The sequence below is a fragment of the Martes martes genome, assembly GCF_963455335.1.
Source record: "Martes martes genome assembly, chromosome: 10".
Lineage (NCBI taxonomy): Eukaryota > Metazoa > Chordata > Mammalia > Carnivora > Mustelidae > Martes > Martes martes.
In genome coordinates, this window is record NC_137898.1 from 1,498,843 (window position 1) to 1,520,569 (window position 21,727).

Here is a 21,727-nt window from a genome sequence, read left to right on the forward strand (position 1 = left end):
CCCCTCCCAAAAGAACACCCCCCTCGGGGTTATTCCCTATCCTGGCACCTGGGTGATGCTCAGTGAAGATTTAGTGGATGGACAGATGTCGGTGGTGGACGGCGGGAGGGTGGAGATGAGTGGGTGGGAGGACCGATGAAGGGTGGGTGGGTGGAGGGATGGGTGGGCGGGTGAAGGGCGAGAGGATGGAGGGTGGACAGACTGACGTATAAATAGAAGGACAAAATGAATAAATAGTGGGTGGACAGCTGGCTGGGAGGCCGGGTGAGTGTGCTGGTAGTGAGTGTGCTGGACGTTGCTTGGACGGACCGTGGAAGGGAGGACGGCAGCTAGTAAACGTGAGAACGGATGCGTGGGAACAAATGGTTGGCTGGGTCGGGAGTGGACCAGAGTGGGAAGGGGGAGACAGGCTGGAGGCCGTGCTCCCCATCCCTGGGCCCTGATGCCCTCATCATCTGGGGAACCCATTCGAAGGCCAGGATGGCTAGGCCTCTGGCATTCTAGGCCTGGCTCTGCTCAAATGCCCATTTTTTGAGGTCTTCTGGTCGCAATCTGCCTGCATCCCCTAGGATGGGGTAAATAGGTCCAACCCCGGAGCGTTCAGACTCCACGAAGCCACGGCCGTCTCCTCCCACCACAGCCCACCTCAGAGACTGCTCTGCTGGGGGTGGGGGGGACGTCCCCCAGGGGACATGCCACTCTCTCCCTTCCCACCCAGCTGGATGGGACGTCCAAGGGCAGCAGCAGAGTTGACCATGAAAGGTCCAGGGCTGGACACAGAGCAGGGACCGGAGTGGCTGGCACCATGGGATGGGAGGCAAGTGGGGGGATGGTGCCAGCCAGCCAGCCACACGGCCCTGACCCACGCGGGCCCCGCTCGACCTGCTCAGCGCCCCGGGGATGAGGACCCAGGGCTTGACGCCTCTGAGCACCACTGACCCCACTGCGGCGTGATGGCAAGCCACTTCCTCCCAGAGACTTTGGGTCAGGGCCTACCCACTAAAGGGTCCGGAGGATCGGAATGGTCTCTGCCCAAGGGGTCCCTGGCCTGGGATGTCCTGCCTGCCTGAGAGCCCCGTCCGCCCCACCACTCCTCTGCTCCCGACACAGGAGCCGACCGTCCGCTACAGGTCCTGCAGGAGCACCAGGGTGTGTGGGGTGGCAGGTGCCCAGGGCTGGGGAAGGACTGTCCCCGAAGTGCTGTGTCAGCAGCTTCTATCTGTGGCCTGGCAGAGCCCAAGTTGGTGGTGCTGGCACCAGCGAGGGCGCCCAGAACCCATTCAAGGTCCCTCGGGCCCCGCCTCCCCCATCCATGCAAACTGGGGCCAGGACCCAGACTGTGGGGGGCCCTGACCTCCCCCCACCCACCCTGGGGTCACCTCTGAAGACTGCTGGAGCCAAGATATTTGGGGCACCACCTCTCCTCATAGCTTCCTCCCTGCTCTGTGGCCTCAACAGCTCTGCTGGTTTCAGAAGCCCGCACCCCACCGCCCCTGGGTGGAGCTGTCCCCGAGGTCCCCCTAGCCAACCCCTTTCTGGGGTGGAGATCAGTCCTCCGCCCCAACCAGGGCTGGGTCACCCCGTCCCTTGCCTCCACCCCAGGCCTCCAGACCCCCTCCGGGCCCCAGAGCAGGCTCCTGCCCGGCCCTCTCCTCCCACCCAAACTGGGCCAGGCCCAGTGGACTGGGGTGTGGATTACCTGTCGAAGGCTCTCAGAGGCCTGCGGCCTGTCCAGCAGTGCCGGCTCAATACTGTCCCGCTGCACCACGGGCCTGGTGCCCCGAGGAGGAGGTCACGGATGCCCAAAATAAAACCTGTGCGATTCCTCTGACCTCAGCGTCCGCTCCCTGGCTCGCCCATTCACGGGAGAGCACCTGCCAGGGGCCAAGGCCACTGAGTGGGCAGCCACCCTCCTCTGCTGGCCGAGCAGGGCCACTGCAGGGTCCGGGCAGGGCCACTGCAGGTGCAGCTGCTAAGAACCACGGGCCCCAGCAACGGGGCAGCTGGAGGCTCCCAGGAGCCGGGCACCCGTGGGCTGAGCGGGGCTGGGTGCGTGCGGGGCCTCCCGGGCCAGACTCCAGCACGGCTTACAGACAAGGCCAAGTGCTCCAGAATGTGCTGTCCTCACATGTGTGCCCATGTCTGTCTGTGTGTAGGTTTGGGGCTGTCCTCAGGTCTCCGAGCAGAGCGACAAGAGCCAGGGAGAAGCCCCCCATGGGGGAGGCAGTCACGGCGAGCCCGAAGGAGCTACCCTGGCGGCTTCCCCGGAAGGGACTCTGCGGGTGGCCCCACTGGGCAGAGCTGGCCAAGGGTCAAGGGCATGTGGCCCTCCAAGCCCTTGCCGGTCCGAGGACCTGGACAGGTGGAGGGAACAGCACTCAGAGAAGGAGGGCAGGGCTGTCCCCAGCAGCTCGGGCCTCGGGGGGGCAGGTGGGAGAGGGTCTCTGTGTCCCCTTGCTGTATGCCTGTAGGTATGCCTGTCCTGTCTTGGGTCCCTGTGGCCTTATCCCCAGTTTGGGGGGATTGAATGAGGTGCTAGTGGGACCCTTCCAGAAGGCTCCGAGGACCATGGGCCTTGTGGCGCTGGGGCTGGGGCATGAGTCTCCTGCCTGCCACGCTGTCGTCCCTGACTCGAAGCCTCCAGAGGGCAGGGGCCTCGGTTGCGTCTCCACAGGGCTCACCCTGTCCCACGTGCTGGCCCACCAGCTGTTGCCCTGGACCAAGCTGTCCAGCGGACCCCACTGTCCGTGCTCGGCAGCCCCCTGCCCGGAGCCCTCAGGTCTAGAAGGAGGTGCCCGATGGCTGTGTCTCTTCTCCATCTCTCGGATTCGCTAGCTGAGGGGCAAGCAAGGGGACCATCAGAGGCCCGGGCAAGATGTCTGCCAGCCGGACGGTGCCACCTAGAGTCCCGAAGACAGAAGGTACCACGTGGAGTCCCATGGACAGAAAGGCCAGGCCCCCCCAGCACAGGGCGGAACGTGCAGCGAGCGGCTCGCGGAGCTCGGCTGCGGGGCCAGAGGCCCCCACGGTCTGGACCCCCAGAAGGGGAGCTCCCAGGCTGAGGGCAGAGGTGTGGCCCTGGCCTTGGGGAGGGCCAGCCCCTGGGGTGACGAGGACCCTCAGTGCTCGAGCTCCTACCTGGGCTGTTACTTCTCAGGCCCGTCTGTCCCGCACGCCCCAGGTCTGGGCACTACGCGGGGCTCAGACATGGCAGACGCCTGGCTGAGGACTCGCAGAGCCCTCCACTCCGCGGGGGACCCGGGCCCTCGGGCCACGTGCTCTGACGGAGGAGGCAGGTGGGGCTGCGGCGAGGGACACATGCCCCAGACGCCGCAGAGAGCCGGCGGCCGGGCTGGGGGCATCGGGGCCCCAGGCTAGGGCTGGTTGAGAGCCCTGGGCCACCCAGTCCGTCCTGTCAGCCCTCCTCAGCCCGTCAGGAATGTGCCCGCTGCCGGGGGTGTGGGGGGGGGGGGGGGCTAAAAATAGACGCTGACACTTCCTTGTCTCCTTCTCCACACACGTCCCCCCATCCTTGCCTCCTTGGGCCTCCTCCTCTGCTGTTCCTATACTTGGTAAGGGGCCTGCATGGGCACGGCCCCTTCCTGCCTGCCCCACGAGCCCGGCCACCCAGTCCCCAGCCAATGGCCTTCTGGGCAAGATCAAATGTCACTATAACATGAGGCCGTGAGCCGGGCGGGCAGTGTCTGGGCCGTCCTGTCCACAGGGAGCTCCAGCCTTCTCTCCAGACTCGGCCACAGGTTGGTATGGCCCGGGGCTAGGCAGGGCCGGCCTGCCATTTGAGGCGCGTCCGGGGTTCTGGGGTGCTGAGGGTCTGGGACACCGTGATTCCACGTCTCAGCTCTGAGCACGGCAGCTTGGAGAACCCACAAAGCCACCTAGGGTCCCGAGGGTACTGGCACGGAGGGTGATACTCTGGGATGCGAACACGGGCAAGCTGTCCCAAACCGCGGCCTGGCAGCCGGGGAGGCCCGAGAAGGCGGAAGGGGCCTCCCTGGAGGGAAGGGGACGGAGAAGTGGGGAGAGGAGCAGGGGTCGAGACAAAGGGCCCCCGGAAGGCCACTGCCCACAGCTCCGAGGGCCGCCCAGTGCCGGGTCCTGGCTCCCCGCCCCCGGGCCATCTGGGCCTCTCCACGGGGCTCCAGTAAGTGCAGGGGCCCAGGCCAGCTTCCCTCAGAGGCTGAGGGCTCTTGGCCTCGAGCGGTCGTTGCCTCCAATGCCGCCATGTGCAGAGACAAACAGGAGTGACCTGGTGGGATGCACCCCAGGAGCGGCTCCACGGAGAGAGGTGGGCGCTTCAGGGACAGCTCCTAGAGGCCAAGGACAGGAGCAAACAGGGCCAGGCCAAGGTGGACTGGGGACCTGGGATCTATCCCGCTGCCCTGGACGCGTCCCACTGCTGCCCGTGGAGGAGCAGCACGTGTGCCCGGAGGCCCTGCCCAGGCTTCTTGCCCTGCCCGCCCTCCCCGCTCCCCACGGCCTCACCCGCGCTGCCCTCCCAGCACCCTCACCCACCAGCTCCTTCTGCACACCCTCAGCCCTCGCTGGGGGGGAGACCCGGGCAAGGAGCCCCTGCAGGATAGGATGGGGGCCGAGGCCGTGCGGGGTGACACAGCCGGGCGGGGACTCCCTGCTCCCCACCCCGTCTGGTCACCTGGGAAGGAGATGTGTGTCTCCAAGGAGGTCTGACCTCGGCGGCTATGTTCCCTCTACCCCACCCCCCAACGCCAAGGGCAGAGCATGAAACGGACATCTGACTTCCTGCCCAACTGTTGAAACGCTGTCCCCTGCCCTCCAGCACGCCCCACCCCAGCCCCTCCCAACAGATGGCGAGCTGGGGGGACAGAGCCACTCTGTGGTGTGGCCTCCGGGGCTCCCCTGGACAGAGCGGCAGGATCCCGGAGAAGCCGCAGCCTCTCCCGGGATCAGTGGGGTTTGCTGCCCCGACTCACAAGGGGCTTCCAGACACCCCACCCGGGGATACGGGGGTCTTCCTGCCGCCCCCTGGGCTCCAGCCCAGAAAGCAGGAGAGCAAGGTGCAGGAGCTCAGGCAGGCCTGGGACGCCGGCGGGGGCCGGGGGAGTGGGCCAGGTGGAGACCTGAGCCAGCGGCTGCCCTCAGCCCCCCTCCCTGCATCTTGGGTTTCTGGTCAGAGGCGTCTTGGCTGATTCGGGAGCCTATTTCTGGACACCTCAGCTGCCACCGGCTTCTTAAAAATAACCTACCCTGGGCTCGGGTCACCCCGCCCCTCTCGAGGCTGCTGACAGGTGTAGGGCCCGGCCAGGGTCAGGGGGGCCAGCAGGACGAGGCCCTGGGCTGTCACAGACCCTCCCTCCCCGGAGAGTGGCCCCGGGGGCTGGCGGGGGGTGAGTGCAAGGCCCACCGGGAGGCCGAGACCCCCGCTGTACGCAGGCGAGAGGCTGTAACTTGAGGGGGCAGCAGAGCCCTGTTTCAGGAAAGAGCCGTGTCTCGGGCTGGGGTGCGGGGAGCAGAGATCTGGGGGTTGACGTCGCACGGAGCTTCAACGGCTCTGGGAAAATTAACATGCTGGCCGGAGGCTTCGACAGCCGTTCCCACCTTAGCGGTGCGACAGACACACACGCTTCAATGAGGAGCTTGTGGTTTCCCGGTACAGAGCTCCCAGGGGGCTGGGGGCCCAACGGTCGCGTTCCACTGGAGCTGCGCTAGGCCGGCGCGAGCTCTGCGTTTCGAGCCCCAGGCCAGCACGCGGAGGCAGCTGCTCTGAGCGCTCCCAGGCCCTGGGCCGCCCCAGCCCGGTGCGCAGGCCAGCTCACGGGACCGGGGTCCCCGAGCGCCCCAGCCGCACCTGCGCACGTGCGGCCGGGCCCAGGCACGGAGCTTCCCTGCAGACGGTGACAAATTCAAGAGCAGCCACGGGGCCTGGGAAAGCGGGGGGGGGGGGGAGGGGGCGGCCAGAGGGGGCTGCCCGCGCAGTCCTTTGCTCAGGGCCCCGGGCTGGGGAATGCGCAAACAGCCCAGACCCCGGCCCCGTGAGCTTGGGGCCCAGTCTCCTCTGGGCGGGAGTGAAGGGGAGACAAGGAGAATGGCTTGTGCACCCTTGTGATTGGGGAGGGAGGACAGCACAGGGGCCGTGGGGGACTCCCGGGGCACCCATGTAGGAGAATGTGGGGTCCCTGCAGGAAACCGTCAGTTGGGGAAGGGAGCTCTGGGTTCACGCCAGGAGGGCTGTCAGGACGCTGGTGAGGCCCAAAGACCCAGGAAGGTCCAGCATGTCCACGGGGAGAGCGGGGGTCCCAGCAAACCCCTCAACCGCCTCGGGGAAAGGCAGAGGCTGTCAAGAAACGGGCTCCGAGCCCCACCAGCACAACTTCCCTACTGTCCTGGACCGGCACCGGGCATCCTGGATGACCCCCCTCGGGGAACGCTATAGAGAGGATGTCTGCCCTGGGTGGGGGTGGACGCCACGACCTTCCAACATCCCGTCCAACCCTGGGATCCCAAGCTCCAGGCTGGAGCCAGGGCAGGAAGGGGGCGGGGTGGGATCAGAGCTCGGCGGGGAGGGCGGGGGATGGGTGCTGCGGAGGAGGTCGGCCACGGCCAGAGTGCTGGCCTCCACCCTGTCCCTGGAGTCCCTCACACCCCCAGCCCCAGGAGCTCACCCCTTCTAGCACTTCCAGACCAAGGCCCTTCTGACTCTGGTCCCGTTCCTTCCCCTGCAGAAGCCACCCCGCCACCATGTCTGACGAGGAAGTGTGAGTACCAGCCCCAGCCACCACCCGCCTCGCGTGGGGCCCCTGGACCGGGGCTGCGTGCAGAGGCCAGAGAACCCAGGGCTCTTGGGAGACACTGAGTGAAAGCCCGGCTCACCCATTCTCTCTCTCTCTCTCTCCCCCCCCAACCCTCGGCCCCCAACAGTGAACAGGTCGAGGGTAAGTGTCCAGTGATTTTCCCCTACATCCACACCCAGTGCACAAGTCACACATGACACAGGCCCGTCTGGCCGTTGACAGCGGGGCTCTCCTCCGGAACGCCTGGCGGGAAGCCCTGGTGGGAAGCCCGAGCTTTGCCGTGCTCTGCCGTGGGCAGCAGAACCACCCCTCTGAACACGGGCTCCCCACTCCTGCTCCCGCAACCGGGGCCCTCTTCCTCCCAGGACACATCCCAAGATGTGGTTCTCTCTGTATGCCCAGCCTACCCTACAGACCCGTCCGGGGCAGCCTTTGGCCCGGGACCCTGCCATGCTCTCCCAGGGGGATCTGGCCCCCCAGCCCCCGTCCCAGCAGGAATCCCCAGGTGTCTGGGGCCCAAGGCTCCCTACATCCCATCCTCGGTGGTTTGGGAGTGGGGCGGCTGGTTCCCGGGGCCGCCTGCTAACACGGCTCCCGCGTCCTATCATTGCAGAGCAGTGCGAGGAGGAAGGTAAAGCTGCCGGTCCCATGCCCCACGCCCCAACCCAGGCTGCCCCCTTGCCTCGGCTCCCGGCCTCAGCCCCACTGTGCTCTCCGCTCCCGTAGCCTGTCCTCCTTGTCATGCATGAACGCTTGCTACCAGCACTCGTCTCCCATGTCCGCGTCCACTAACAGACACACACTCGTCATTAATCCCCATCCTGGTAACGCCCTGCGGACAGAGCGGATGTGTGCGTCACGACTCTCCCTCCTTTACCTCGAGGGCTGAGCTGTGTGGACCCCGCTTGTGTCTCTCTCTCTCTGCTTCTGTCCCTGTCTCTCTCCATCTCTGTGTCCCCGTGTCTCCCAGCATCCCCGCCTTGGGGCCCTAACCTCCAGGCTCACCTGGAGACCCCTCCCTCGCACAGCCCGTCTTGGGCGGGGACCCTCCCAGTCGTGCCCGGGCAGGTGTGGGGCGCAGGGGAGCCGCCACACCTGGGAACCGCGCAGAGAGGCGGTTCTCAAGCCGGGTGGGAGGCCCTGGAAATCCCTGGCACGCGCTCGAACCCGGGGAAGCGTCCCCGCAACTCCGCCGGGCAGGCTCAGCTGTAAGTCGTGCCGGGTGCTATGTTTTGAAAATATTTTGAAAACACTTGGCTGCCCTAACAACGTGAGAAAAACATTTCTTTTTCTGTGCTGAAAGGTGGAAAGACTCATTTCTGAGCGGGCCACGTGGTCCTGGGGAGCCGCCCCTTCCCCAAGGGAAGGCCACGTGGCGGGCAGGAAGGGTCCCCCACCCCCGTTTTCCTCCAAGACCCTCAGCGTCCACGTCAGCTCGGGCGCGCACAGAGACCGCGTCGCCCGCCCAGGCCTTCCCGGGAGCTTCTTGCCACAGGGGGTCTCGTCCCCTGTCCTCACCCCCATCCCCCGCAGAGCAGACTTGGGCTACACCAAAGACACGCCACGCCGGGGTGGGCAGGCAGGCGGCGGGGTCCCAAGGCCCATCTGGGGGGCCCAGACCCCAAGGAGGGAGAAAGGAGCCAGAGCCCTGGGGTCCCAGAGGGGGTCACGGGACAGAGGCGGGGTCTCGGCCCGGGTCTCCAGGGCTCGCCATCTCCGGCCCAGGGCACCAGCTGCCCCTTCTCCCAGGGCGGAGACCTCCTTCCCCGCCACCCCGCGTGAACCCCTAAATGACTCTCCTTGTTTCCTCTCTCCCTCCTGCTCCCACTGCTCCCACATCAGAGGAGACCCAGGAGGAAGGTAAGTGGGGAAAGCGGGGTCCAGACCCCGGCCCCCACAAGTACTCTCAGCGCTCTGCCTCCCCCCAGTGTGTCCCCACCCCCTAAGGACATGCCGTGTGCTCTTGGCCTAACCTCTCCTCTCTCCCCCCGCCGCCTGTGCACCCGGCCTCCTCCACCCGCAGAAGTCCATGAGGAAGGTATGAGCACCTAGGACTTCTGGTCCCCATGTGGGGCCCTGGCCTGGCTGGAGGCCACGTGGGGTGGGGGAGGGGGCAGGGAGGCAGCGAGGTGCCAGCCAGCAAAGGACTCCCACATGTGGCCCTAACATCACCCGCTAACCACGGCCAACGCTTGACCGGGGGTGGGTCCCCCAGGGCCAGGCGCCCCCCTGACTCGGGCTGGGCTGCAGGTGGGGCTCATGCCCCCAGCACAGGGAGACCGGGTCGGCAGTGGGACTGCTGGACAGGCCCGGCCTCACCGGCCCTGAACCCAGGCCCAGGGTGGGGAACTGAGAGCCCGCGGCTGAGTCCGACCCCTGGACCAGGCCAGGGCCCCCGGCCAGAGGGTGGGTGAGCACGGGGTGACAGAGGTCCAGCCCATCAGCCTCCGGCAGGGACACTCTGCAACCATCCCCCCATATCCCAACCCGTGGGCCCCTCCTCGGGCCCTGAGGTGACGACGGGCGGGTTGGGGAACCTGCGCTCAGATCAGTGGGCAGGGCAGCCGGGCCTGGCGCCCAGGTCTATGTGCCCCCAGAGGCTAGGACCCGAAGGACAGTGGGGGCAGGAAGTGCGGTGCCCTCTGGGGCTGCTTCCCTGGGCTGTGGGCCCTGCCCGGCCAGCTCCTGTGTCCCCTCATCAGGCTGCGGCCAGAGCCCATAAGCCCCTGCCGATCGCTCCTGGGGGTGAAGGACAGGCGGGACCCCAGTGTCCCCGACAGAGCCACCCTTGAGCCCTGGTTCCCTGTCAGGTCAGCGAGGCGGGAACAGGATCTGGGGACGGCAGTGCCCGCCAACACTGACCGTGTCTCACTGGCTTCCCGCATGCCCCCTGCCCCCTGTCCTCGGCCACTGACCCTCCCGAATGGCGACCGGTGCTCCCATTAACCTTGGATCCTTCCTCCTTTGACCTCTTGCTCTGCTGCCCTCCCTCCCCCATGAAGTCCATGAACCAGGTATGTGCCATGACTTCAGTCCCGTGTGGGTGCCGGTGCACACGAGTGACACGTGTAGGGGTGAGCAGGCGTCCGGGCCGCGCAGGAACAAGAGGGGCCGTGTGACCTCTGTCCAGTGTGGTCCCGCTCGGACCCCGCGCCTCCGCCCACTCCCACCGCCCCTGCCCTCAGCCTCTGCCCAGGCTCACCGCTGATTCTCTCTCTCCCCCGCCCACGGTGCTGTCCCCGCAGAGGAGGTCCAAGAAGGTACGTCCCGCCCCTGCGGACATCCCCGCTCGTCTCCCCCTGCGCCGCTCCCTGGCTGACTCCCGCCACCTTCCCATGGGCTGGGGACACGGTGGGAAGGGTTGGGTCTGGGTGCCCTCGGGGGTGCGGGGAGGAGGCCCTTCCGGGGCCGCCGGCAGGAAGGTGGGGGCGGCCGGCCCTGAGGTGGAGCGCAGAGCCCTGAGAGGGTGCCGGCCTGGGGAGGAGGGTGCTGAGGTCCACTAGGGCCTTCTGGACCTGGGGGAGAGCAAGGGCGAGACACAGGGACGGCGCCTCCACCCTGCCCGGGATGGCATGTCAGAGAGGGCGTCAGAGGGGTGCGGGTGGAGGGAGGGTGGAGGCCAAGCCGGGTGGAGCGGGAAGTCAGGCTGAGGCCCGTGGCAAGACTGGACAGCCAGGGGCCTCGCGTGCAAAGGAGCGATCATTCAGGCCCCGCATCCCACCCCCCCGCCCCGGGCCACAGCCAGTCTCATCCTGACGTGAGGGGGCCCCTGGGTGGGCCGTGCCGGGGCGGAGGCAGGGGACACACGGGTTCGAGTCAGGGGCCCTCCACTCGGCGGGGCCGTGGGGCCTCCGGGCTGGCCCTGAACCGCAAGCACAGCCCTGAGAGCGTCTTCCCTTCCCGGGGCCCCAGAGAGGCCGCCTGCACGATGAAGGGATGTGCCGGCCCCGGTGTGGGGCGGTGGACACTCGCGGTGCAGGGGGAGGCGTCTAGGGGGCTGCGGGCCTGTAGGGGCACACGGTCAGCAGGGACCCCGGAGCCCACCCTGAGGCTGAGAGTCAGACAGGCAGATGGGGCGCCGGGGGGATGCCAGGCTGCCCCCGACTAGACACCGCTGCGGGAGCTCTGGCGCGGGGCCCGTCTCCCACCAGCTCTCGGCCTCCCCTCACGCGCCCCCTGCACACGGGGCGGCTCCGGCCAGGCCCCCGGAGAAGGCAAGCACACCTCAGTGGCACCCCTCTTCCCCACCAAGCCCTTCCTTCTGCCCCTCCGTGAGGTTCCTGCCCCCAAAGCACCCCCTTTTCTTGCTCAGTTCCCTCACGCCACAGCCCCCCAAGGTGTGGGGAAAGAGTGACATCAAGCCCGCTTGTAAGCAGCCAAGGTGCCGTCTATGGGCGTGTAGCAGGCTCCCGAGCACCCAGGGGGACCCGAGCCCAGCGGGAGACGAGGGGACGCGCCCGTGTGCTCGCAGCCAGCCCCCCGACCCCCGCCTGCACGGCCACGGGCGGAGGAGGCGGTGCAGGAGGCCCACCTGTGTCCCCAGCCGGGCTTCCTTGGGTGTGGGGAGCCGGAGGGCCCGGAGCAGAGACCAAGGGCCCAGCACAAGACCCTGCGGGGCTGTGCCGACCCCAGGCTGTGACCCGGCCGGCCAGGCGTGCCTCAAGAGAAAGCACCCCCACGCGAGGGCAGCCAGTCCCCCGCAGGCCCGGGAAGGGGGGGCTCACCTCAGGCCTGGAGGCCTGGGTGGACAGACACACGGCAGGCCCCAGGAGGTGGCCACGGGCGAGCGGGGAGGGGCGCATCCCACGTCAGGAAGAGAAGGCTCTTCGTCTCCCGGGAGGTCAGGAGCCCCTTCACCTTCGGGGCAATCCAGCCTGGGCCGCAGGGACCGACCCCCGGCTCCACGGGTCCAGTGTTAGGGAGGGTCTCAGCTTTCCCGGGTGGGCTCCGCCAGGTCCCCGTGGAAACCCTCGGAGCAGCCAGCGCCTCTGCCCACTCCCCACACAGCAGACCGCTGATGGGGTCCAGGCCAGTGCTCACCAAGGGACGAGGGGCCCAGGGGCTGCCCCCACGGTCCCCCCAGCACCCCCCCCCCAGTGCCCCGAGCCTGCTGGCTTCTCTCCTGTGTATGCCCTTATGCCCACCGCCACTGTGGAGGAGCAGAGGGAGGACGGAGAAGGTCAGGGCCACGGGTCCACTGGCCACACCACTTCCAGACTGTGTCTGGATGGCCACTGGCTCTCCATACCGCCACTGCCCGCCTGTCTGTGTTCCTCTTCTCCTCTTCTCCCGGGGTCAGGCCTGATCGTCCCGCCATGGGACTCCACGGGCCAGGCCTTGCGTGCCCCCACACAGAAGCGGGGTGGTCAGTGGGGCTCGGCCAGCAGGCTTGGACAGACCAGGGGCCTGGAAAGGGGCTGCCTCCTGCCCTGCCACTGGTCCCCGTGTCTGCCACCTCCCATCAGACCACCTCCTTTCCTCCTGCCCTACTGGTCCCTGAGGACCCCATGCCTCTGGCTGGCAATCCCTCCTTCCCCCCACATTCCCCCTCCCGGGCCACATTCTGGGTCACGCACCCTGAGCTCTCCCCCTGGGACCCCACAGGCACCTTCTCTTGTTGCCGGCAGGACAGGAGCATGGGCAGTAGGCTCAGCTGCGGAGGGAGAAGCGGGTGGGCATGAGGCAGGAAACCCAGCCCCCAGGCGGGGGTGCCCCCAGGGGTCTACGGGCAGGAGCGGGCCGCCCCACTCACCACGCTTCTCTTCCCTTTCCCCATGCCCGCTGTGGTGGCCAGAGGAGAAGCCAAGACCCAGGTGAGTGCAGGCCCAGGCAGGGCTGGACGCCAGGTGTGGGGGATGGGCAGTGTGGGAGGCCTGGAGGTCAAGACCGAGGTCACCTGAGAAACTGGGGTCCCACGGAAGACAGCGCATTTGGGCACCGTGGAGAGTGCACCCCAACCCCCTGAGGGAAGGTGGCCGCGCCTGTGCTCCTTGATTTGGTGTTTAAAGCTCTAGGCGTCTGACGAAGGGTCCTGATGAAAGCGGGATTACTTGGGGCGGCTGGTGCCTTCTCCCACAGGTGGGGAGCAGAGTTCACTGGGGCACTTCTTCGCCAGCAAGGAGCAAAGATGAACTCTGGGGGCCCGGCAGGGCGTGGCTATGCCCTGCCGTCCGGCGTGGGCAAGGAGGACTCCCTATGCGAGGAGGCGGGGGGCCCAGGGAGGACGGGGGAGGGCAGGGAACTGGGGGACATGGGGTAGAGAGAACGGGGCTCCCTTGCCCCTGCGGCTGCTGGCCTGCCACCGGGTGCCCCCAAGTCCTAGCTGAGAGGCAGCCATGAGAGGCAGCGGGAGGGAGGGTCTCGTTCCCACGGCCCCTTCCGAGCAGAACCACGGCGGACCTGCCATCTTTCACTGCCCCAGGGCCTCCGGGCGCCGTCCTCCTCATCTGGGGGGGCCTTTCCCTCATTTTAGCCATTTGTGAAGATTTCAGGGATTTTGTTTTTTAACCCGTCGATTCTGACGTCTCGTCTTGGGCGAGCACTTGGGGGCACACGGTGTGTGATTCAGGTCCTCGCCCCGCAGAGTGTCCCGCCTGTGCTCTGCACGGTCTGGCCGGACCTGGGGTGCCCTCGGGGGTCCGTGGGCCCTGCGGCAAGCCCAGGGCTCGGCCAGCACGCTCCCGTGCCCTGCACTTTATTTTTCAGCAATGTTGAATAACGCGGCTGGGTCCCAGATATTTTCTAGTTTTAAAAAAATGTTTGTGTTTTCATTATGAAAATAAAACACCTCATTAAAGAAAATTTGGAAAATACGTAAAAGTCCAATGAAGAAAAAAAAAATCGTCTATAACTCTCCCAGCCCGCCAGCCAGACTGCGGGAAGGCCCGGGGAGGAATTTTACGCGCTCTTTCCGTGCGTCGGCCTCGGAAAAAAAGATTTAAACTCTGAGCTGTTTTACAAACATCGTACTGTCTATACAACCTTCCATTCTGCTTTTTTAAAATTTAGCACTATTCATAAGTATTTTTCCGTGTTTTTACATAGTCTTCTTAAATATTTTGAATGGCCACATAATATTCCATGAATTGGACAAACCATAATTTTTCTAACCGTCCGTCTTCTGCAGGACATTAAAGCTTCCCCCAATATTTTACTATCATAAATAACGCCGGGTGGAAAGCATTTTCCGTCTTTCGGGTTATTTCCCTAGGCCGCGTTCCCAGAACTGGAATTACCGGGTCAAAGAGTGCGAGCGTTCTTCAGGCTCCTGGCGCTCGCGGCCAAATTGCTCTCCACGGGGCCGTGCCAGGGCGGGCTCCGCCGCGGACGTGAGCGGGTCTGCACCCCGCGCCGCCGCCGCCCGGCCCGGGGACACTGATGGATGAGGGGGGCCTCTCAGGGCCGCTCTGTTCGCGCGCCTCCGAGGGCTCCAGGAGCACCTCCCGCGCGCCCGCTCACTGGCCGCCTTTCTTCCCGGGACTTGGCGGCGCGCGCCTCCTGCCCATTTATCTCGCTGCACGGACGTCTCCACGTGTTTTCAGCCATCCGCGTGCACAAGGATATAAGTCTTCTCTGTGCTTGCTGAAAATATTTTTCTAGTCTGGGTTGGGGTTTTTTTTTTCCCCTTTCAATTTTTGCTTTTTTTTTTTTTTTTTTCACATACATAAGTTTTTCATTTGCGTGGAGTCGTCTGGCTGTCTTTCCCCTAGCGGGACGTTCTGGGGCTTCTGAGCTTAGGAAAGCCTCTCCTGTTCCAGCATTTGGGTCCATATTCAGTTCCACGTCCTTCTGTGGCTTGTTTTGAAAAAACCGTGTTGCTGTTTTAACTCTTTGCTCCATCTGGAATGCGCGGGGGCCGAGCCCGGGGCTGATGGCGGGTTACAGCCGGCCGGGTCCCAGGGTCTCATTTCTTCCCCAAACTGCTTTCTGCCCAGCCCCCCTCCTTCGGGTCCCCAGAAGGAGAGATTCAAGAGGGGTCAGAGACCCGGGAAGGGTCAAGACAGCCGTTCCCGACCACAGAGCCCAACACCCCTCGGGGGCCTGCAGTGACCAGGCTGCCTCTGGCCTGGCCTGGCTGTGTTTCTTTCTTTCTTTGAGAGAGAAAGCGAGAGTGCCCTTCCTGCACAGGCCGGGGCTGAAACGGCCCTCTCGATGTCCAGATGCTGGCTAAACGGAGGGACGTGAAGAGACTGAAACGTCCTCAAAGGGGTCAGGCCACTCTGGGGACCATGGGTTATACATCTGACCAGAATAAAGGTCAGGCAGTGGGTCCTCAGCTGGGGGCCCCAGGGGAAGGGCAGGACGACCAGCCCCCTGGTAGCGTCTCCGCCTGCTCCCGCTCGTGAGCCTCTCTCTTCTTCCAGACTCACTGCTCCTAAGATCCCGGAAGGGGAGAAAGTAGACTTCGATGTAAGTTTATGGGACCTGGATCCACATGGCCTCCACCACCCAAGCCCTAGCCTTCAGCCTCCAGACCCGTGAAGGTCATTTGTTCCCACGCAGCCAGAGCTAGCCCTTCCTGGTTGCAGGCCATTCTGCCTTAATTTATTTCTGGACCAGAGGAAACACCCGCAGTGTCAGACGCCCGTCTTCCCTCCTCTCCCACCCACCTACCCACCCATCCGTCCATCCGTCCATCCATCCGTCCACCCATCCATCATCCACACACTCGCCCATTCATCATCCCTCCACCCATCCTCTTCTTCATCGGTTATCCATCCGTCCGTCCATCCATCACCCAACAAACTACCTCATTCCCCAGTTTCCTTGTGTCTGGCCCATGCAGAGCATCTCTGGGGGTGACAACAGAGCCAAGTCAGAGCCAGTCCTTCCCAGGGGTGCTATGACCTCAGGACTCTGCAGGGCTTGGACTCGCCCACGGGGAGGGCACCCATCCTACCCTGGGGCTGAGGGATCTGGCAGCCTCTGGCCCCCAGGAGTGCAGTGGCCACGGGGATGTGGTGAGGGCAAAAGGTCCCTTGTCACCCTCGGCTTTCACGGTGGCCAGAGGAGGGAGGGCGTCCCCGCCGGGGCCCAGGAAGGGACCGCCTGCCGCACGGTGGCCCGGGCAGGGTGGGGTGTGCAAGGAGGGGCCCCTTCCACCCACAGGACATCCAGAAGAAGCGTCAGAACAAGGACCTCATGGAGCTGCAGGCGCTCATCGACAGCCACTTTGAGGCGCGGAAGAAGGAGGAAGAGGAGCTGATCGCCCTCAAGGAGAGGATTGTGAGTCCCGGGGGAGGGGGCGGCAGCAGGCGGAGGGGGGGCCGCCCGGACACTGGGGCGGCGGGGCCGGGCCCACCTGCTCCTCTGGGTCTGGCCGTAGGAGAAGCGCCGCGCGGAGCGAGCGGAGCAGCAGAGGATCCGCGCCGAGAAGGAGCGGGAGCGCCAGAACAGGCTGGCGGTGAGGCCCGGCCCCGCACCCCGGCCCCGCAGCCCGGCCCCGCACCCCGGCCCCGCACCCCGGCCCCGCACCCCCGGCCCCGACAGGTTCCCTGTCCTCCCGAGCGTCCCCTTGACACCGGCCAGGGACCGGGGAGGGGGGGGCCGGCTAGGTTCCCCACGTCCTGCAGAACCTTCGGACAGTGCCAGGCCCAGGGTGGGTCCTCGACACCTGCCCCGTTGGGGGGGGGGGCGGCGCCAGAGAGGCCCAGCCCGGCCCTGAGGCCCGCAGGCTGGGGTCTCCGCAGGAGGAGAAAGCTCGCAGGGAGGAGGAGGACGCCAAGCGGAGGGCGGAGGACGACCTGAAGAAGAAGAAAGCGCTGTCCTCCATGGGCGCCAACTACAGCAGCTACCTGGCCAAGGTGAGCCCCGGCCCCGGCCGCGCCCGCCGCCCAGCCGCGTGCGGGGCCCCCTCCTGAGGCCAGGGCCCTCCGCCGTGCCCCGCAGGCCGACCAGAAGAGAGGCAAGAAGCAGACGGCGCGCGAGATGAAGAAGAAGGTGCTGGCCGAGAGGCGCAAGCCGCTCAACATCGACCACCTCAGCGAGGACAAGCTCAGGTAGGCTCGGGGCGGGGGCGGGGGCGGGGGGACCCGGAGGCTGCCCTGGTCCTCCGCGGCGGCCAGCGGGGCGCCTGGGCCCTGCTTCCCTTGCTTGCCCGGCCCAGCGGCACCTTCGCCCCCTCCCAGGGACAAGGCCAAGGAGCTCTGGGACACCCTCTACCAACTGGAGACCGACAAGTTCGAGTTTGGGGAGAAGCTGAAGCGCCAGAAGTATGACGTGAGTGCGGACGCCTCACCGCTCGGCCGCCCGCCGGGGCCGCCGCCCCCACAAGTCCCCACCACCTCGGCCCCCCCAGAAGCCAGCGGCCGTGGCTGGGGCACCCTCTGAGCCCGCCTCTGTGCCCCCGAGCCACTGGCCCTGCTCTGAGGGCCGCAGGACAGAGCAGAGGCCCAGCGGCCTTGCGGTCCCGTTTCTGAACGGCCGGGGGCTTGCGGAAAGCCCCTCCGGCTGTGCCAGTGGGTTTCTTGGATGCAGCTTCTCTGTAAAGTGAGGTCCCAGCCGTGCCCGCGGAGACATCGGCTTCCTCAGAGCCCCTGGGGACCCAGCCTCGGTCCCTGAGCGGTCACCTCCTCGGGCCCCCGTCCAGCAGCTGGGAAAAGGGTCTGGGGCTCGATCATCTCAGGGGTGGCTGCCTAGAGTTTCCTGGGAGGGACACACAGCTCAAAACGGCAGTCCTGTTCAGATAGTGTCCCCTCGGAGGCCCTGCGGGGCCTGGGGAGCAGGAAATGTCCTGGGAACCAACCTGCTCCGTGCAAACTCAGACACCTCCAGCTTCCGCATCATAGGCACAGCCCTTGCCCCTCAGTGTCCTCCCGGGTCCCTGGGGGAAGACAGTTCACACCCGAGGGGCGTCTCCTGTGGCCATCCCTACAGGCCACCAAGATAGAGGGTGTGCAGTGACGGGTGACTCCCGGCCCCTTCGCAGGAGCCGTGCCCTAGGGCAGCGGGCCTTCACCTGTAGCTTGCTCACCTCTACCAGGGGAGGACCGTCGTGCCAGCCCCGGCACTGCCCTCTCCCCATGGTCCCCTGGGAAGGCTGGCTGGCAGGTGTGGGTCCACGGGGTGGACTCAGGGACAAGCTGCCTCCTGACACACGTGTACACGACCCACGGGGGGTCTCCGGGGGGTCTGGAAGGGCCACGAGGGCCCAGGCCTAGGTTAGCCCAGCACACAGCAAGGCCCCGGAGCCTCAGCCTGCGCCCAGCCCGTTAACCATCTCGGTCTTTCTAGATCATGAACATGCGGGCCAGAGTGGAGATGCTGGCCAAGTTGTAAGTAGCCAGAGCCCACCCTAGACGGGCTCGTGGTGTGCACTGCGCAGTGAGCCTCCCGCATGGCAATGCCGGTTCGTTGCGGATGGTAGCGGTGGGCACGGAGACTACGGGGGCCGGCCTCCTGCCCCCACCTCCTCCCCTGCACCTGCGGCCCTCGCTGGCAGGTGGGGAAGGGCCTTGCCTTCCCCCGAGCCTCTCCGCCAGGCCGTGGGAAGGAGAGAGTCGTTGGGCCATGGAGTCAGGGGGCCACGGGGCTGATCGCTCGCAGCCACCAGCCCCAGGGCCCTGCCAGCCCGGCCCCCTCCCACGCCCCGCCCGCACCCCGCCGCCTGCCGCAGGTAAGTGGCCGGTCCAGGGCTGCTGTGTGTCTTGGCCCAGGGCTCCGGCACGGGCCACCCCAAGTAAGTCAGAGGCAAGCGTCCCCAGGACCGAGGGCTGGCGTCTCCCGCCCGGAGGAGCCAGGACACAGTAAAGGAGCGAGTGGCCCGGGCGAGGTGGCCGGGCTCCGCTGAAGGAGGGTGCGCCGGCCACAGCCGGCCTGGCCCTGCCCTGACCCGCCAGGTAAGTCGCCGTGTTGTCCGCAGATCATCAACCTCAGGAGCCGCATCGACCAGGCCCAGAAGCAGTGAGTAGCCCTCGGGGGGTCGGTGCCGGGCACGTGGCCCCTTGGGGCTGGCCGCCGCGGCCTGCCCCTGGGCCCCGCGATCTCGGCCAGTCCCGGGGGCAGCCGGCCCCCCGCAGAGCAGGATCAAGACTAACCAGCAGCTGAGGGAGGCCGCGGGTCGGGGCCCCACGCCCCTGGACCGGCGGCCTCCACCTGCCCCCTCCTCACCCCCAGAGCCTAGGAGGAGGCCGACCGTGGGGACGTGGGCGACCCGGGGCCAGCCCCCCCGCAGCCTGGCAAAGGCAGGCGGGGTTCCCAGATGTCCCCTCACAGTGCCACTTCAGCGGTGAGCTGGTCTGGGCCGTCAGAAGGCCGGGCTCTGTCACGGGTCTCTCCCTGCAGCCCTGGGGGAGCCTCTGGCTCCTCGGGACTTGAACCCTCTGTCCATAAGGTCACCCCGGGGTCTGCGGGCTCCAGGACAGCACAGCGGCTGGGAGGGGCCTAGAGAGGCCCGCACCTTGCTTGTCCCCAAGGGCCTGTGCTCCCCACCTCACCCACTCGGGGATGCTGCCTCCCAGCCTGGTCGCAGGGCTGGTTCCCATCCCGCACAGGGCAGTGTCCCCAGGACTGCTTGGACTGGGGTTTCCCCTCCCTCCTCCCCTGCCCCTGCCCACTTCCTGCTCCCGGAGCTGGACTTCTCCAGCCTGGGGGACGGGTGAAGGTGACCCCCTCCTCCCTGGGCTCTGTTGTGTGCAGTGGATGTGGGCCCCGTGAGAGCCCTCCCGGGTGTGTGCACGTGTGTGCCAGCATGTGTGCATGCGTGTGCGTGTGTGTGTGCATGCGTGGAAGTGTTCTCAGGCTGACCCCTGCAGGACTCGGGCCACGGGCACGGCCACGGGGGCCAGGGCTTCTCCCGAAGGCAGCCTTGGGAACTGCATGGCCTCCACCAGCCAGAAGTTGTTTCACGGAGTCGGCTCCTGGGGCCCACACACCCAATTCCCCACCCGCGGGACCCTGACCCAGCACCCAGGTCCCTCCTGGCTCCCTGGTGCGCAGTGGCCTCAGACAGACAGGGCCAGGCTCCTAAGGATGGCCACCCTGCAGGGTGCTGACCTCCTCCCCGCCCCATGGTCCGGCTCTAACAGGGGACTGAAGGGCTGGGACGGAGGCCTCCCAGGCCCTGAGTCGGCCAGGCCTGGCCTGGTGGCCAGGAGTCAGGGCCCTGGGCCGCTGACTGTCTAGAGCCTCTCCTGCCCCAGGAGGCTGTGACCTGGGCTGCTTTCCCCAGGCCACAGTCACAGGGGCGATGAGAGCCACCTGTAGAGACGGCTTCCCTGGCAGGCCTGGGGTCCACCCAAGGTGAGGTCCCTGGAGCCCAAGCTCCTGGCAGGGGTTGGAGGGTGTCCTGTGCTCTCTGGTCCCTCCCCTAACCACACTAACCGTCCCAGCACACGGCGCCCCGGCCCAGCCGGGCCAGGTACAGGTGAGTGACTGGAGCTCGGAGTGTGTGCCTGGGGCTTCAAAGCCAGACTGGACGCTTGGCCCCAATAGCGGCCTGAGTGGGCTGAGCTGTCAGGACTGGGGGTGGGCGGGGGGCCAGGAGGGGCTGGGCCGGGGGCGCAGACGCCCAGCCGCTGACGGTCCACTGGCTTCCCTTTGCAGTAGCAAGAAAGCCGGGGCCCCGGCCAAGGGCAAAGTCGGCGGGCGCTGGAAGTGAAACAGCCAGAGAAGGTCCCAGAGGCAGCGACCCTGGGCCCGTGCAGCCCGCGGGGCGGCGTCCGGCCTCCACGCCTGGGGGCGGAGGTCCCCCCGCCAAACGTCTCTGTCCTGGCTTCCCCCATGTCCTGGGGTCTGTGAATAAAGCTGACGGACTCCCTTCCCAAGTGTGCACCGGCTCTCGGACGGGGGGGCTCTGGGGGGCACGGCCTGGAGGAGAGGCCGCGCGGGCGGGTTAAGGAGGATAGAAGCGCAGGTCGGGGGCCCAAGGGACACTGGGGTCTCCCTTTAGGGGTCAGGGCACATGGCTCCGCGGGGACTGGGACACCCTGCCCGGCTCTGCCAGTGGCTTCCACGTCTGCTCGCCCCCCGGCCCGCAAGGCCCTCTGACCCTCAGATCTGCACCTCAGCCAAGGTCTTTGCGCCCTGAGAGCGGCCCCTCAGCGCCTGAGCGCACTCTGCAGCCAGTTTGGGGCAGAAGAGCTTTGCCTTTGGAGGGTCTGGGGGGAGGGGAGCGGGAACACACTAGGAGCGCTTACAGGCGTCCCCTGGAAATGTGGGGGCAGAAGCAGCGTCAAGAACAAGGGGGTGCACACAGCTTGAGGGGCCTCTCGCCTCCAAGGAAAGGAGCAGGAAAGCACGTGTCAAGAGGCAGACTCGGCAGACACAGACCGCTCTGTCTATATCGTAAGAGAGCACAGTGCACAGCTGTGTAATAAATGTGAAAATCCTGACCAAACAGAATTATGGAAAATATAAATCACAAAACTTGGATGGAGACGGAGAGCCTCGCACAGCGGACTATTCACGGACGAGGCTTCCAGAGTCGGAGCCTCCCCTCCGGGAAGGCTCCGCGGACTGCAGGGAAGGAGGGAGCGTGCCCCCGGTCTGCCGTGGGGGGGATCCCAGCAACAAGGGCGAGCCCCCAGACGGCACATGCACACACGCAAGCCCGCCCCAGCACACATATCCGAGCCCCACGTGAACGCACACCCCACGTGGGGCTCACCAGTTTGCCAACACGCTCGTGACCCCCAGTACGTACACCCCAACTCCACACACCACCCCTGTACGCAGACCCTCTACAGCCGGCCAGCTCGACGGTGGGCATGCAAGGGGAGCATCGGGTGGGACCCACGGAGCCCACCTCTCCATCCCCTGCTCCTGCCGCCTTGTTCTGAGAGGCTGCCCCGAGGCGCCTGTCAGCACGGGGTCAGGAGGGCCAGCACCCCCGCCCTTGCAGGGGTGAACTCCGGAGGCACCCGCCAGCCGCAGGGAACACGAACAAGCCCGGCGTCTTGGTGGGAGCTTGGAGAGCACATCTGCATGGCTGACAAGCCGGG

General features: G+C 66.5%; 1 protein-coding gene across 27 annotated transcripts; it reads left to right on the forward strand.

Moving 5' to 3' along the window:
* Positions 1 to 238: 238 nt before the first annotated feature.
* Positions 239 to 21,120, forward strand: TNNT3 (troponin T3, fast skeletal type). Of its 27 annotated transcripts, none has more exons than XM_080815885.1 (14): positions 239 to 338; positions 6,720 to 6,756; positions 7,402 to 7,419; positions 8,631 to 8,678; positions 10,034 to 10,048; positions 12,583 to 12,601; positions 15,152 to 15,197; positions 15,897 to 16,013; positions 16,114 to 16,191; positions 16,478 to 16,591; positions 16,677 to 16,786; positions 16,916 to 17,006; positions 18,021 to 18,061; positions 20,331 to 21,120. In XM_080815885.1, exons 8-14 carry the CDS (start codon positions 15,930 to 15,932, stop codon positions 20,383 to 20,385), a joined length of 573 nt encoding a protein of 190 aa, XP_080672011.1. In that variant the 5' UTR covers positions 239 to 338; positions 6,720 to 6,756; positions 7,402 to 7,419; positions 8,631 to 8,678; positions 10,034 to 10,048; positions 12,583 to 12,601; positions 15,152 to 15,197; positions 15,897 to 15,929; the 3' UTR covers positions 20,386 to 21,120. The 27 variants fall into 27 exon arrangements, with proteins under 27 accessions (XP_080672011.1, XP_080672023.1, XP_080672021.1 ...); XM_080815897.1 differs by lacking the exon at positions 18,021 to 18,061 and adding an exon at positions 18,649 to 18,689 and having other exon boundaries at positions 20,331 to 20,555; XM_080815899.1 differs by lacking the exon at positions 239 to 338 and adding an exon at positions 3,529 to 3,758.
* The last annotated feature ends 607 nt before the right edge of the window (positions 21,121 to 21,727 follow it).